General features: G+C 35.4%; 1 protein-coding gene across 2 annotated transcripts in view; it reads right to left on the reverse strand.

The window, feature by feature from the left end:
* Positions 1-8,519: 8,519 nt before the first annotated feature.
* LOC144972726 (monocarboxylate transporter 9-like) overlaps positions 8,520-15,000 on the reverse strand; it is a 6,531-nt gene continuing 50 nt past the window's right edge. The window contains exons 1-5 of one of the 2 annotated variants that reach the window (XM_078914303.1): positions 14,957-15,000; positions 13,020-13,302; positions 12,551-12,694; positions 10,225-11,223; positions 8,520-8,960 (exon numbers count right to left, since the gene is read on the reverse strand). The exon at positions 14,957-15,000 is cut by the window's right edge and continues 50 nt beyond it. In XM_078914303.1, coding sequence (XP_078770429.1) covers positions 8,788-8,960; positions 10,225-11,223; positions 12,551-12,694; positions 13,020-13,206 — 1,503 coding nt within the window. In that variant the 5' untranslated portion in view covers positions 13,207-13,302; positions 14,957-15,000 and the 3' untranslated portion in view covers positions 8,520-8,787. The remainder of the gene's footprint in view (positions 8,961-10,224; positions 11,224-12,550; positions 12,695-13,019; positions 13,303-14,956) is intronic. The other variant, XM_078914304.1, reaches the window with a different exon arrangement.

The following is a 15,000-nucleotide window of genomic DNA, read 5'->3' on the forward strand; positions in this document are numbered from 1 at the left end:
GGGTCGTTTCTTTTACATCCGCGTCCTCCGAGACAGAAACGAAACGACCCTTTTATTGGCCAATTATAGTAGTAGTAGTAGTAGTAGTAGTAGTAGTAGTAGTAGTAGTAGTAGTAGTAGTAGTAGTAGTAGTAGTAGTAGTAGTGAATTATTATTAACATTCTTCTTCTTCTTCTTCTTCTTCTTCTTCTTCTTCTTCTTCTTCTTCTTCTTCTTCTTCTTCTTCTTCTTCTTCTTCTTCTTCTTCTTCTTCTTCTTCTTCTTCTTCTTCTTCTTCTTCTTATTATTATTATTATTATTATTATTATCATCATCATCATTATTATTATTATTATTATTATTATTATTATTATTATTATTATTATTATTATTATTACAATAATAACAGTGAGAGGAAAATATACCAATCGCTTTAATAAATTAAAATGTGATGGTGATTAATCACTAAAATTATACAATCAATCAAGAATTGTTAAGATAAAATCTTATAAGGCGATACCAGAAATAAAAAAACGGCGGAAATTTTATTGGTCCTCTCAGGACAGCATAGACCATCCAGCACAGAAAAGGACATCTGCATATGAATGAATCAGGGCAATAACAGAAGTCATGTGAACTTAAGCTCAGTTTGTTCATTTGTAAACAAGTAACCTGTTAATTGACGGAACGTTTCATTTAGATAGTAACTGAATATATAAAAAAAAAACAACAACAAAAAAACCCCCAACAAACCAGTAAATCCCCCACCTCCCTAAAATAGACCAAGCCCCCCCCCCCCCCCCCCCCCCCCCCCACCCTCCACACCCAAACAAGCACGAAAAAACAAAACAAAACAACAAAACCAAAAAAAAAAGAGAAAAAAAATACAAACAAAAACAAAACAAATAACAACTCAAACCAACAAAACAACAATAAACAGAAGACAAAACAAAATAAAAACAAACAAACAAAAACTGGCAATATACTTTGTTGAATTCTTTTAATTATTTGCAAACTTTTGTCGTGCGGCAACGTTATAATAAAGTGAATATCTGTGATATATTATATCATAGCTAATAAATATTATAGAGTTAATAAGAGCCATACATCTAACCACTCTGCGTGCAATACACAGTAACATCGAGCAAAAGTATAGTCTCTTGTTTTAACGTTCAAAACTGATTAAATGTAAGCTAATATAATATCAAGGTATGGCAACAAGTTTAACATTTTAACTGTACATTACATAGGGATTAACACAAAATGTATTATTATGTTGTATTGTTGTTCTAAACCCGGAGGCCTCTGCTCTACGGTTCGATGTAGTATTAACAATTATAATAAATATATTTTTCTATTGTTGTTGTAAAGCGCTTTGAGCACGTTCAGTGGCTACTGCGCTATATAAAAGCTCAAGCTCAAGTTACGCACAAATAAAGAATTATTTATTGATTTATTCACATTGAAAGTGACCTGGCCTAATAAATTATTCATCAAAGTTATATATCAGGTAACAGTGGACCAAGAGTGACCCTGTTCGAATTTCAGAAACACCGCCTCATTTTGATATACTGCTTTACTAAAAAAAATAAAACAATAAACACTTTTGGCCAGAATATTCATCCTTCTAACAACGATCGATTAAATTGACCCTCTTTTGTCACCCCCCCCCCCCCCCCACAGGAAAAAAGTAACAAGTCACAAATCTGAAGTCCGAGGTTTGAGAGTCAATGGGAATTTTTAATCGATCGATATTTGTAGGAACAGTTTTATGACCAAATTAAAAAAAAATGAATTGTGTTTTTTTTACTTTTAGAGTATGGCAGTTTATTAATGTCAGGTTGAAGCAAATGAATTCAAGCAAGTTTAAAGTTTAAAACCAGAAAAAGTAAAAGAAAAAATACAAGAAATAAAACATCTCAAAATTCAGCCTGCCTCGATTGTTACTTAGATATAAAGAAAAATTTCTTCTTCTTCTTCTATATATATGGCACACACGTGCCCTTAACAAACGACTAAAACCTATTCACGCTAAAGCCAGAGAATATTGAAGTTTAGTAGGACTGGACAGAATATTGGCTAATTAAAAAAAAATAATTCCAGAGGTATAGCCTTTACTCTTATAATTTGCTCGATAAGATTGTACTTTACCAACGCCCTGTTGCCCAAAATGAACACAATAAATGATTTTATTTTAGCGTCATCACCATTTCATAACATTCCTCAACGATGGCATTTTACAAAGTTGCAACACAAATGATATAAAAATCAAAATAAACTTGTCATTTTTCATCTATTAGATATATATATATATATATATATATATATATATATATATATATATATATATATATGTATATATATATATATAAATATATATATATATATATATATAATAATAATAATAATAATAATAATAATAATAATAATAATATAGATCTTTATTGTCCATAAATATGGCAATTTGTCATTTAGTTACACTTGTTATAATAAAAACGATAACTAAGATTGAACAGATATTTCACTCCTACTTATTTTCTCTCTCTCTCTCTCTCTCTCTCTCTCTCTCTCTCTCTCTCTCTCTCTCTTTCTTTCTTTCTTTCTTTCACACGTGCGATATACACAACATAAACATATTCATTTCGTTTTCAATTTGTTACGATTGTGGCAATTCGACACCAAAAATTATCATCATTATCAATTGGTCAGTTAATCTTACATTAAATAAATTAATCAGTTAATCAGTCAACGAATCAATCCTTGGTTTTTCTGTACCATATGAAATATTCAAAATTTTTATTGCTGATGGAACGAACGTTGATTTATACTTGTTAGTTCTACATTTAATCTGACAAAACCTTCTCCCAGATGGTAAAAGACTAAATTCATGGTATAAAATATGTTTTTTATTGTTGGTAATTGAGAATGCTTTCCTTTCTATTGCTTTTCCATGAATTCTTTCTACTCCATCAAGAGGATGGTTTATTATTTTTGATACCTCTTTGATAGATTTTGAAATTTTTGATTTATCTTTAAGTCGGCATCCTCCAAACCATATGGTGCAGCCAAACGCAATTACACTTTTAATCAATGAGTCATAAACTCTTAACATTGTTTTCTTCCTTACTTGAAATGTTCTCAATTTCCTTAGGATGTATAATCTTTGGGCAACTTTCTTAGATATTATATTAATATGTTGAGAGAAATTGAGCGAACTATCAATGGTTATTCCTAAATATTTAAAATAGTCAACTATCTCAACATCATCTTTACCGATCGCCACAGACTTTAAGTCGTTTTTATTTTTTTACACCAAACACCTGTTCTTTCGTTTTTTCAACATTTAATTCAAGCTGATTTTGTTTACACCAATCGGTGAATATATTTATTTGTTTGAAATAATTCTTTTCGGTAACTTTATCTTTTAATAAGCCAAGAATAGCAGTATCATCTGCATATTTCACTATAAAACAATTTTCAAAGGATGGTCTGCAGTCGTTGGTGTATAAGATGTACAGGATTGGGGAACTCACACAGCCTTGGGGACATCCGTTCGACAACGTTCTTTTGTTGGAGATATGTTCACCCAATTTTACACATTGCGGTCTATGGGTCAGAAACTCTTTATACCATTTAATAAGGTAGTTTGGAATATCCATGCTGCACAACTTTTGAAGCAAAATATCTGTGTTCATGGCATTAAAAGCTGACGAAAAGTCGACAAACAGGATTCTGGCGTAATTCGAGGGCGTTTGGTCAAGGTGTTTCGAGATCAAATTTGTGGCGGTTAATAGTGCGTCTTCCACACTGAGATATATATATATATATATATATATATATATATATATATATATATAATGTGTGTGTGTATATGTGCGCGCGCGTGTGTGTGTGTGTGTGTGTGTGTGTGTGTGTGTCACACAATTCAACGTCTAGTTACAATTTTGGGGGTATTTTTCGAGTTATCAGAAGTATAAATGTTAAGAAGTATTTAAAACATTGGGGAGTCGTTCATTTTTACGACATTCAGTAAACCGACTGATATGAATGAGTGCAATGGTTAAACATACAATACTTTTTCTTAGATGGTAGTTTTGCAATTCAAACGCCACAATCAACTGAACACTCTTCTTTAAACAGGATTTTGATCAATTAAAGTTAAACCATTAATATATAACTAAATGATTGCTATTATGTTATATAAAAGAAATATCTTGGCCTCTTCGAACTTTACCGATAACTTCAGATTATGGTTTCAAAACCAAGATACTTTTTTTTACAACAGATACCGTTTTGAGTTTAAAAAGGCGTAATCAAGAGCACATTGCGAATCGTTTCATGTGTATTTTAGGTGTGTAAACTAATGACTTTCGTGTCTGACAGACTTTGCATCAGAATCAAAAGAAGACGACCCTTTAAAACAGGTAAACCGACCAACTCACAACAATGAGTTTATTCTTTGATTTAGAAATTAAAAATAGAAATTTATTTAACTCAAAGCAGCAATATTAAGCAGGCCAATAATATAAGTTATTGGCAGGAGGTTTATAAAAATTCAATTCAACGAATGACAATTTAAAGGGAAACAACAATGGAATAAAAATGAAACGGGTAGTTTAATACAATTATCTCTTTTTATTTCACATTTCCTTCCAATCCGTTGGGAGTATCCCGTCATTCCAGATTCTCTCCAATAGTGGGTGAAGGGCCTCAGCATTTCTTTCAGCATCAACTTTTAGAGCCTCCGGTGGAATCTGGTCTAGTCCAGCAGCTTTCCCCCTTTTCATCTTGTTAATGGCACCCAAAATCTCTGCTATCGATGGTGGATCACAGCTAATTGATAGCTCAATCCTTGCAGGAAAAATTTCCGGTGGGTTGTCTGGTGGTGGTCTGTTCAGAAGGCAGTTGACGTGTTCCCTCCATCGCTTAGATTGAATCTCGTTCCCAAAAATAGTTTTCCCATCTTTGTCTTTGACTGGTATCTCTGGTTTCCCATATTTTCCAGCAAGTGTTTTGGTAGTTTGATAAAGGATCCTCATGTATCCTCCTGTCGCTGCTGCTTCTGCTTTCTCTGCAAGTCTGTTCATGACTGTTTCCTTGTCTTTCTTCAGAGGTCTTTTGACTTCCTTAGCTGTGGCTCGATACTGCTCTTGTGCATCCAGTCTTCAAGCCCTTGTTCGACTTGCATTCACTTGTTCCTTCCTTGTTCTCCTCTTTTCAATAAGGTCCAAGGTGATTGGACTTATCCATTCTTCATGTTCCGATTTCTTTACACCCAATATCTCGTGGCAAGATCTTATGTAGACTTCACTGATCTTTGCTCATTGTGACTCTACATCTATGTCCTCCTCGAGATCAGCTAGAGATTGGAATATACTACTCAATTTCAGTTTGATCTCATCATTCTTTTCCCCATCTAGTGCATTCACCTCGAATTTTTTTCATGTGTATTATCTGGTCCCACGTTTTCTGAGTCGGAGCTTAAGCTTTGCCAATAGCAGTGGTGGTCTGATTCAACATCTGCCCCTCTCTGTAGTGTCACATTCTCTAATGAACGTCTGAATCTTCGGGAGATACAAAAATGATCGATCTAATTCTCTGTGTCACATCGTCTGGTGAGACCCAAGTTGCTTTGTGTATTCTTTGATCCTTCAATCACCAAACTCTTGAATGTACAAAAATTTGCAAATCTCTCACCATTGTCGTTCACCTCTCCCATGCCATGATGGCCCATGATACCTTCATACCATACGTTATCCTGTCCCACTTAAGTATTGGCATCTCCCATCATTATGTTGATGTCTTTCCTTGGCAACTTATCAATTTGTTGCAGCAGACTATAAAATATATCTTTGTCCTCATCTGTTGCGTCATTTGTTGGGGCATATATCTGTACAACGTTCACGTTGATAGTCGTACTCCATGTTGTAAAGGACACCACGATGATCCGTTCTCCGTGTTGTTCCCATCCTCTCTCTGTTTTCTGGGCAAACTTGCTTAGAATTATTCCTACTCCCTGCGTATGAATCCCGTCCCCTCTCCCTGAATATAAAATCTTCTACAAAACTTGAGATATTTCTGTCCGGATTGTATCCAGTGGGTTTCGCTTACTCCAAGCATACGCAGCCTGTATCTTCTCATCTATGCTATTACTTGAGAGCTTTTCCCTGTTTCATACATCGTGCGAACGTTCCACAACTCAATTCGAAGCTGCTTGTTTAGCGAAGATGTCATAGGGTCAGCAGAGGCCTTTCGGCTTTGTTGTCCTTCTTAAATTATGTAATTGCAGAAACTATTCGGTCGCTCAAGCTAAAAAAGGATTTGATTTTGTCCGTCTGCGTTTCTGTAACAATTTGAGTGTTAACCCTTCGACAACCCCCCAACCTGGAAGACCAGGTGACTCAAAAGGGGTGTCACACACCATCAGTCGCCTTTTACGACCCGCAACAGATGCTAAACTGCGGGACAAACAGGTAGGTTTTCAGAAAAATTGTTCAACCACAGACCAGATTGCCTCTCTGCGGGCCATTGTAGAACAGTCTACAGAATGGAACTCTCCTCTTATTGTCAACTTTCTGGATAACGAGAAGGCTTTCGACAGTACTGACAGAGCAAAATTGTTGAAAATTCTGGCACATTATGGACTCCATGAGAAGTTAGTAAACCTTATTAAGGAAATGTATGAAGAATCAAGTTGCAGGGTTGTACATGAAGATAAGCTTACGGACAGCTTTGAAATTAAGACTGGTGTCAAGCAAGGATGCTTGCTCTCACCCTTCTTGTTCATCCTTGACATTGATTGGCTAATGAGGGAAACTCCAAAGGGAGAAGAAATGGAATACAGTGGACCCCTGGACATCGTTGGATGATCTGGATTTTGCAGATGACAAGGCTCTTCTATCCCACATCCAGGACCAGATGCAAGCAAAAACCACAATTATAAACAGCATCTCGGAATCAATTGGTCTAAGAATTCACCTTGCAAAGTCAAAGGTCTTAAGGATAGGTAAACGTCAAAGGGAGCAGATCAAAGTAATAGGTCAGGAACTTGAAGATATAGACACTTGCTGCTATCTCGGGAATATAATTGACAAGAATGGCGGCACAGAAGCAGAGGTGAAAGCACGAATAGAAAAGGCACAGGCTGCATTCATATCTTTGAACAGAGTTTGGAGAACTAAAGATATCTCCCTTCGACTAAAGCTAAGACTTCTCAACTCAAACGTGAAGTCTGTCCTACTGTATGGATGTGAAACTTGGAATTCATCTCAGGCATGTATAAGGAGGATACATGTTTTTGTGAACAGGTGCATGCGTAAGCTGCTCATAATAAAATGGATGGATAGAATTAAGAATGAAGAAGTTTGGAAAAGAACACAGCCGAAACCATTGGGAGAGGAAATAGGATGAAGACGATGGTGGTGGATTGGAAACACCGTTAGAAATAATGACTCCACTATAACAAAGTAAGTATTGAACTGGAACCTCGGGGCAGAAGATCAAAGGGAAGGCCACGGGGAACTTGGAGAAGAATTAAAGAAGCTGATATACAGAGAAGTGATATGATATGGAACGAGATTTTAAAAAAGTTAGCTCAGGATAGAGAAGGATGGAAACTGTTTGTCTGTGGCCTATACCCTGACCCAGGGTGAAAAAGGCAATGATGATGATGGTTTCACATTTGTCACTTGTTTAGATTGACTATGGGAAACATATTATAGAAGTACACGTCGACCGTTAAAGTTTATTGAATATGAATGAAATGAACATCTAAATATGCCAGTTCATTTTATTATGGGAAATCAAAATAATTGTAGAAATCATGATAAAACAACAATTGAAGAATTAAGACATAAAAATCATACCAATACTGAAATAATCATGATATTATGACTATTTCAAAAGAAAAAATGTAGTACCAAATTCGATAATAAATTTCTCTGACTAGGACACGACTCGAATTACAAATTGTTTGGCATAAACGTATTATAAAAAACGTTTTCACAAGGATATTGGACCCCGCTTTAAAAAAATATATTAGAGATATTTTATTCGAAGATTATTCATTTTTAAAAGATGTTAAGGCTTAATACAAAACACTGATACTGTGTGATGAATCAAACATTGTTTTTGTTTTAAAACGTGACAGAAAGCAAACAGTGTTTTTTTATAATTATGGTATAGCATATTTGTCCATTCAAATGTGCTCATAGTTAACAAAGCACCGTTCTATTCTTGTTGAAAATGTTCAGATTTTCTATAAAACCATTTTTGAAATGCATTTATTTGAACTATTTATTAACTCGATAAATTTAATAAATTAGGAGTGTATTAACAGGACACATTTTTAAACAACAGTTGCCTCCAGAACATTAATCAGCCTGAGTGTTTGTTTTCGTGGCGGTAAACGTAAAGAAACAATTGCTAGCTACCCGTTGGAAGGGAATCTAGTCTGAGTCTATCGGAAAATACTTTCCTTCAAATACTATGTCGTTCTGAACAGAGAAGACTAGAAGTAAAGGTAGTCAATAGGGCAGAGGAGGAGGAGGAGGAGGAGGAGGAGGAGGAGGAGGAGGAGGAGGAGAAGAAGAAGAAGAAGAAGAAGAAGAAGAAGAAGAAGAAGAAGAAGAAGAAGAAGAAGAAGAAGAAAAAGAAGAAGAAGAAGAAGAAGAAGAAGAAGAAGAATAAGAAGAAGAAGAAGAAGAAGAGGAGGAGGAGGAGGGGGGGGGGGGAGATATTGAAGAAAATAGGGCGATAATCATGGGAGTTAATTAAGAACATAATATTCATATAAAACTGACAAAACAATTATGAAATAATTTCTTTTCTATGTGTGACTCCCTGGATTACGTTTTTTTCCCCGGAACACTCGAAGCGCAGACGAAATGGAACGAGACACATGGATACTCCTGATAAAATGGACACTATGCCAGATAAATATATACTGGACTCGTAACTTCCTGTCAAATCGATTATCATACCTGGAGAAAAAATAAATAGTAAAACCTGAGTTCAAACTAAAAGGAATATTTATGTAGTGCATCTCTATATTTTCGTTGTTACCAACGTCACGGTGCTTCACATATTCTACCAGAAACAAATTTCTCTTTCCTAAAGCACTTGACAGGTGCACATTATGTGCATTTTGTTCGAACACTCATACAAAAACTATACCAGCTTATAAAAAGATGAGGAGTAAAATCCCTCATCGAAGGCCATTCCACAGTTTGCTATGGCCTTGTAGAAAAGTGATGACCAAACGGATGAAAGCGATGGAAGAAATCTGGTCATGGCGTTGTATCTTAAAGTAGTTTACATACACTACAACGCTCGACTTAGGTGTAAATGAATATTGTAAGACAGCAAGTACAACAACGGGCACCTGACAAACTTTGCCATAAGAAATGTAAATTTGCTTACATAGTTCTCTTTTATAGAATACATGAAGTGTTTTTTTAAAGCATTGTGAATCCTTTCACTGGCGCTCTATATAAATGTCCATATTATATTTCTATATTTATACAAGCTATAACAATATTCAGAGTGGGGAAAATAGAATATTACAAGCTAAACTGTATGATTTGCTTATAATTACCCAAATATCTTGGCAAATCTCTCTTTTTTCTAATTGGTGAGTACTCGTAACCATACGTCGTTACAAAAACAAACAAACAAACAAAACAAACTAATTTATGCCTAAATCTACTAAACATTAAGCTTTATTAAAAAACACACGTTTTTAAAGCTTTTTATTTTAAATAAACGTAATAAAATCTCAAACAACAGAGGTGCTTATCTCGTTAAGTCCGGTACCGCGGAAGTCGTATTATTTTGTTTTGCAAAATCTACTGTAAACTGTGCCTGAAAAAAATCAGTCATGTTATGGAAATTCAATTAAAATTTAGTTTAGGTTTTGTATGTTTGTTTGTTTGTTTGTTTGTTTGTTTGTTTGTCTTGTGTTCTTTTTGTAATATACCATTACTCTCATGCCATTTTATGTCATGTTTGCTTGATGAAATGGGTCAGGTCGGTGTGAAAGAAATCTCTTTGTAGAGTCATATTATGAGATTTGAATGGAAGGCCAGACAATGCGCAATTTTAAGTAAGCTCAAGCGTCCGTGTTCCAAAGGCGCGAATCGTCGGCGTTAAAATCTAGCCTTAAAATTGATGCAACATGTAAAATACTAAAGACTATTTGAAACAAAGAAAAAGACAAGTATAATAACAACTGAATTCATGACTTACCAGACAATACTGGTCCTGTGAACGTCCCGATACCACTGCTTAGCATGATATACCCCATTCCATTTCCTAAGCTTTCAATTCCAACTAGGTCAGCAAGAACCACTACGAGGAGCCCAAGAATCCCTCCAAATGACAATCCACATAATGAAATCATTATACTAAAATACACAAAGCTTTGGTTTAGAGGTATCAACAGGATAAATAATCCTACAAGAAGACAAGACACTATGAACATATAAATCCGATTCACACCCTTGATGTTTCCGAGAGCACCTGAAAGGATTCCACCGAATAATGTGCCAGCGCCAAAAGCACCAATTATCCTAGATACTTCCAAGATGGAAAAGCCATGTAGGCGAAAATATTCAGGGACAAAAGTGGCAAACATCGCAACGCCTGCGTTCCATAGATAAGTGCTTATAAAGTAAATATCAAATGCATAATTTTTAAAGATGTAAACGTGTCTCGCTGTTTCCGGCAATAGTGCCTCTTCTTTCTTAATAGGTACTGATTGGTTATTTTCCAATATTTCATCTTGAAAATAAGAAACAGACTCTTCGGTTGTGTCCAAAAGAGATTGTTCATGGCTTTTGTTTCCATCCATTGCGATCATCGAACCATAAGCATCAGATTTGAATTTATTATACATATCCATGTGCCCATCATGCATTTTACGAGCGCTATTTCCAGGGTCATATTTTGCTTCCTCACCACTTTGTAAAGGAACAAGCAAGTCCTTCCTATCTACAATCACTGACTTCTTTGGTGGACTTCTCAACAAACCACCAAAGATAAAAAGATGAAGACTAAGGCCAGCAAGAAGAATGAAAGACCCTTTCCACGAGTACATATCGATGAATTGTCCAGCGAGGACTGGCATGATAGCGTATCCAAGACCAGAACCACTTGTGGCTATTCCTGTAGCCAAACTTCGATTTTTGTCGTAATACAATCCACTAAGTGTGTGAGAAGGAATGTACGTACAGCAATTTCCAAAGCCTGAGGATAAAAAGGGGTGAATTTTTACGCATAAAGTACAGATGTTTTTTTTTTATTCTGATAGTTAACAACAATTTATAGATAGCTTAGAAACGATTAAACAGATATTACTTGAGAATATTAATTTTTCAACCTGTTAACAACGCGGCTATTCACCAGCGCAACTGTACTGCAGCAATACCCCAAAGAAAAGTAGTGTTAGTAAAACTTACGTTAACTGCATGTTAAACACTAAAGCGAATACAAGTCGTATTATAAGTCCATTATTGGTCCAACCTACATCAATCGTCATTAACTGGAATCGAGAAATATATATTGATTAAAGAGCTAAAACATGGATTGTAGCAGCTAGATAATTATCCCCTCAAAACTAACTAAAGGATTTACTAACATTAAATCTTGTTGGAAAGAAATTATTTGTTTTAGTGTTTTAAAGGAAATTAAATTAGACCTAGACGTCTAGATCTAGATTGGCCTAACTAGAGACTAAAATAATTATACACACAATTGGAATGCACTTTCATGAATGTGAGATGACGCCCAAATGTTAAAAAAACCACCAATAATTATCTATGAATTGTCAATTTTTGTTGTAGGTTTGATATTTAATTGAATATAAAATGTGTTAAAAATTAACATAAGATTAAGATATAAAATTCTGATAAAACCATTTTATTTAATTCAAATCGAAATGAATTGACAAATGCAATTTACCTATATAAATGTCTGAAATGCAATATTGTAAAATTTTGAATTGACAAGACGTCATGAGTTCTATCTTCCTAATAAGGCAATTGTTGAGCTTTTTCTACAATATTTGCTGCTGATTTTTAAACTGAAAATTTAATGGCTAAACAAACATTAGATGTGACATGAAATAATTATAGTCACTTATAATATTAGGTCATAAGTAGGTCCTCCTTGAGAAGGGTGTCGGATATCACTTTGTGTACCACGTCATCAACTGGTCAGATACCACTTTTATCGGACTCATATCATTAGGAACAAAGAGGCTAATATTGTTAATAGTAAATTAACGATCAGGTTCAACATCCTACAACAATCGACGAATGACGAGGAAGAAAACGAAGATCTGTCCTCAGAATCTCAGGACAGATCTTCGTTTTTCCTCCACGTCCTTCGTCGATCGTTGTAGATCGGGAACGTATTCGTTAACCCTTCACCTCAACCTGGTGTTATGTCGAAATGGATCTCATTATTCTGATCATTTTGACAGTAAATTTAATTATTGCTATGAAGATTATCTTGACATAATACACCGCTGAGGTGGCGGCTCACCGCATATGTATCACCTTCACTGACATACCTACGACAATACCAACGGTAAAATACATGACGTAGAGGTTTGGAAAGATTGGAACTGACAATAATCCAGTGACAACCAAAACAGATCCACCAAGGACGATTTTCCTTTCACTGAATATAGTCATCATGTAACTGACAATAGGACCTGGGGAAAAAAAAAATAAAAATTATTGATACAATAGGTATAATAGTGAAAATAAATCATCTATGAGGCCAATGCATATCTTGAGCAGAGAGCCAGTAGCCAAAGAAAAGAACCTTTCCAATAAGAAATATAGATCTATCAATAGATTATATTATATAGATAGAAAAATAGATATTGATATAGATAAATAGATATAGCGATAGATAGATAGATAGATAGATAGATAGATAGATAGATAGATAGATAGATAGATAGATAGATAGATAGAGATATTTGAAAAGTTATAATGAGAAGTGACATTCCCACAAAAGCCATAAGTTCTCACCACATGCCAAGAAAACACCATAGTTGAGAGCCGCAACCAAAGACACCTCAGAGGCGCTGGCTTGAAAGTAGTCCAGGAACTCAATATTATAAACACCAATAGCTCCAGTGACCCCGAAAGTAAAAACTTGCAACATGAATGCAGATATAACTATGACGATCCCCCATGGACCTCCCTCAAAACTCATGGTGGAAAGTGTTTAACAGGACTTTTTTGCCTCTAGTTTTGGATCACTTCTCAGCTGATTAGCCTTCGCGTATGAAATTCGTTTGGCTTACAGAGGCTGGAAGAAAAAGAAAGGAATTATTTAAAATGTATTTTACTACGTACTGATATCTTGACCGCAATGATAATTCTTAAAGTTAAAATTAGATTCGAAAACCATTTAGTTCAGTGTAAAACAGAAATCATTTTGATAAGAAATATTATGGGGGGGGGGGGGGTCATTGGAGGGGTAACATAAAAGTATTAATGAAATTTCAAACTTGATCCCAATGAGAGCTCCCAAGGTCGCGCAACGGTAATATCAGCTTGTTCGAAATTACTGACTAACTAATTCAAAAATATTCTTTGGTTTCATTTAAGTTCCAAAACAGGGATAAACACTGAATAAGAAGAGTGATTCATCATCATCATCATTGCCTTTTTCACCCTGGGTCAGGGTATAGGCCACAGACAAACAGTTTCCATCCTTCTCTATCCCGAGCTAACTTTTTTATCTCATTCCAGGTCTTACCACTTCTCTGTATATCCGCTTCTTTAATTCTTCTCCATTTTCCTCGTGGCCTTCCCCTTGATCTTCTGCCCTGAGGGTTCCAGTCCAATACTTTCTTTGTTATAGTTGAGTCATTCTTTCTAAGCGTGTGTCCAATCCACCTCCATCGTCTTCTTCCTATTTCCTCTCCCACTGGTTTCTGCTGTGTTCTTTTCCATACTTCTTCATTGTTTATTCTATCCATCCATTTTAATCTGAGTAGCTTACGCATGCACCTGTTTACGAAAATCTGTACCCTCCTTATACATGCATGTGATGCGTTCCAAGTTTCACATCCATACAGTAGGACAGACTTCACGTTTGAGTTGAAAAGTCTTAGCTTTAGTCGAAGGGAGATATCTTTAGTTCTCCAAACTCTGTTCAAAGATGTGAATGCAGCCTGTGCCTTTCCTATTCGTGCTTTCACCTCTGCTTCCGTGCCTCCATCCTTGTCAATTATACTTCCGAGATAGCAGAAAGTGTCTATATCTTCGAGTTCCTGATCTTTTACTTTGATCTTCTCCCTTTGACGCGTACCTATCCTCAAGACCTTTGACTTGTGCAGGGTGAATTCTTAGACCAATTGATTCCGAGAGGCCGTTTATAATTGTGGTTTTTGCTTGCATCTGGTCCTGGGTGTGGGACAAAAGAGCCAGATCATCTGCATAATCCAGATCATCCAACTATGTCCAGGGGGTCCACTGTATCCCATTTCTTCTCCCTTTGGAGTTTCCTTCATTAGCCAATCAATGGCAAGGATGAACAGGAATGGTGAGAGCAAGCATCCCTGCTTGACACCAGTTTTAAATTCAAAGCTATCAGTAAGCTGATCTTCATGTACACCCTGCACCTTGATTATACGTAAAAAATCAAACGGCGTATAATTATGTATAGATTTACCACATTTATCGATTTAGTTTAAGCAAGTTCCATTAATATAATTTTCTTTATGCACTATCAACTAGTCAGATTTTTTTATTAATGGCGCGTGTTTGTCTGGTTTTTCTCAGCTGTCCCTCTATTTTATACATTTCTATTTCCATTTACATTATAACGATCCTTCATAATATGTTGTTAAATGTTAAAATTAAGACGAATTACAGAATTACAGAGTCCATAAAACAAAAAACAATAAAGAAATGCCGTAGATTGTCCAACTATTTATGTGTAACGCAATCACAACATGAAAATGGTAACCAATTCAGAAGTTCCACGTAAATAAAAGGC

This window comes from Berghia stephanieae, chromosome 5 (assembly GCF_034508935.2).
Source record: "Berghia stephanieae isolate SIO BIC M18660-M18661 chromosome 5, UCSD_Bste_1.3, whole genome shotgun sequence".
Taxonomy (NCBI): Eukaryota; Metazoa; Mollusca; class Gastropoda; order Nudibranchia; family Aeolidiidae; genus Berghia; species Berghia stephanieae.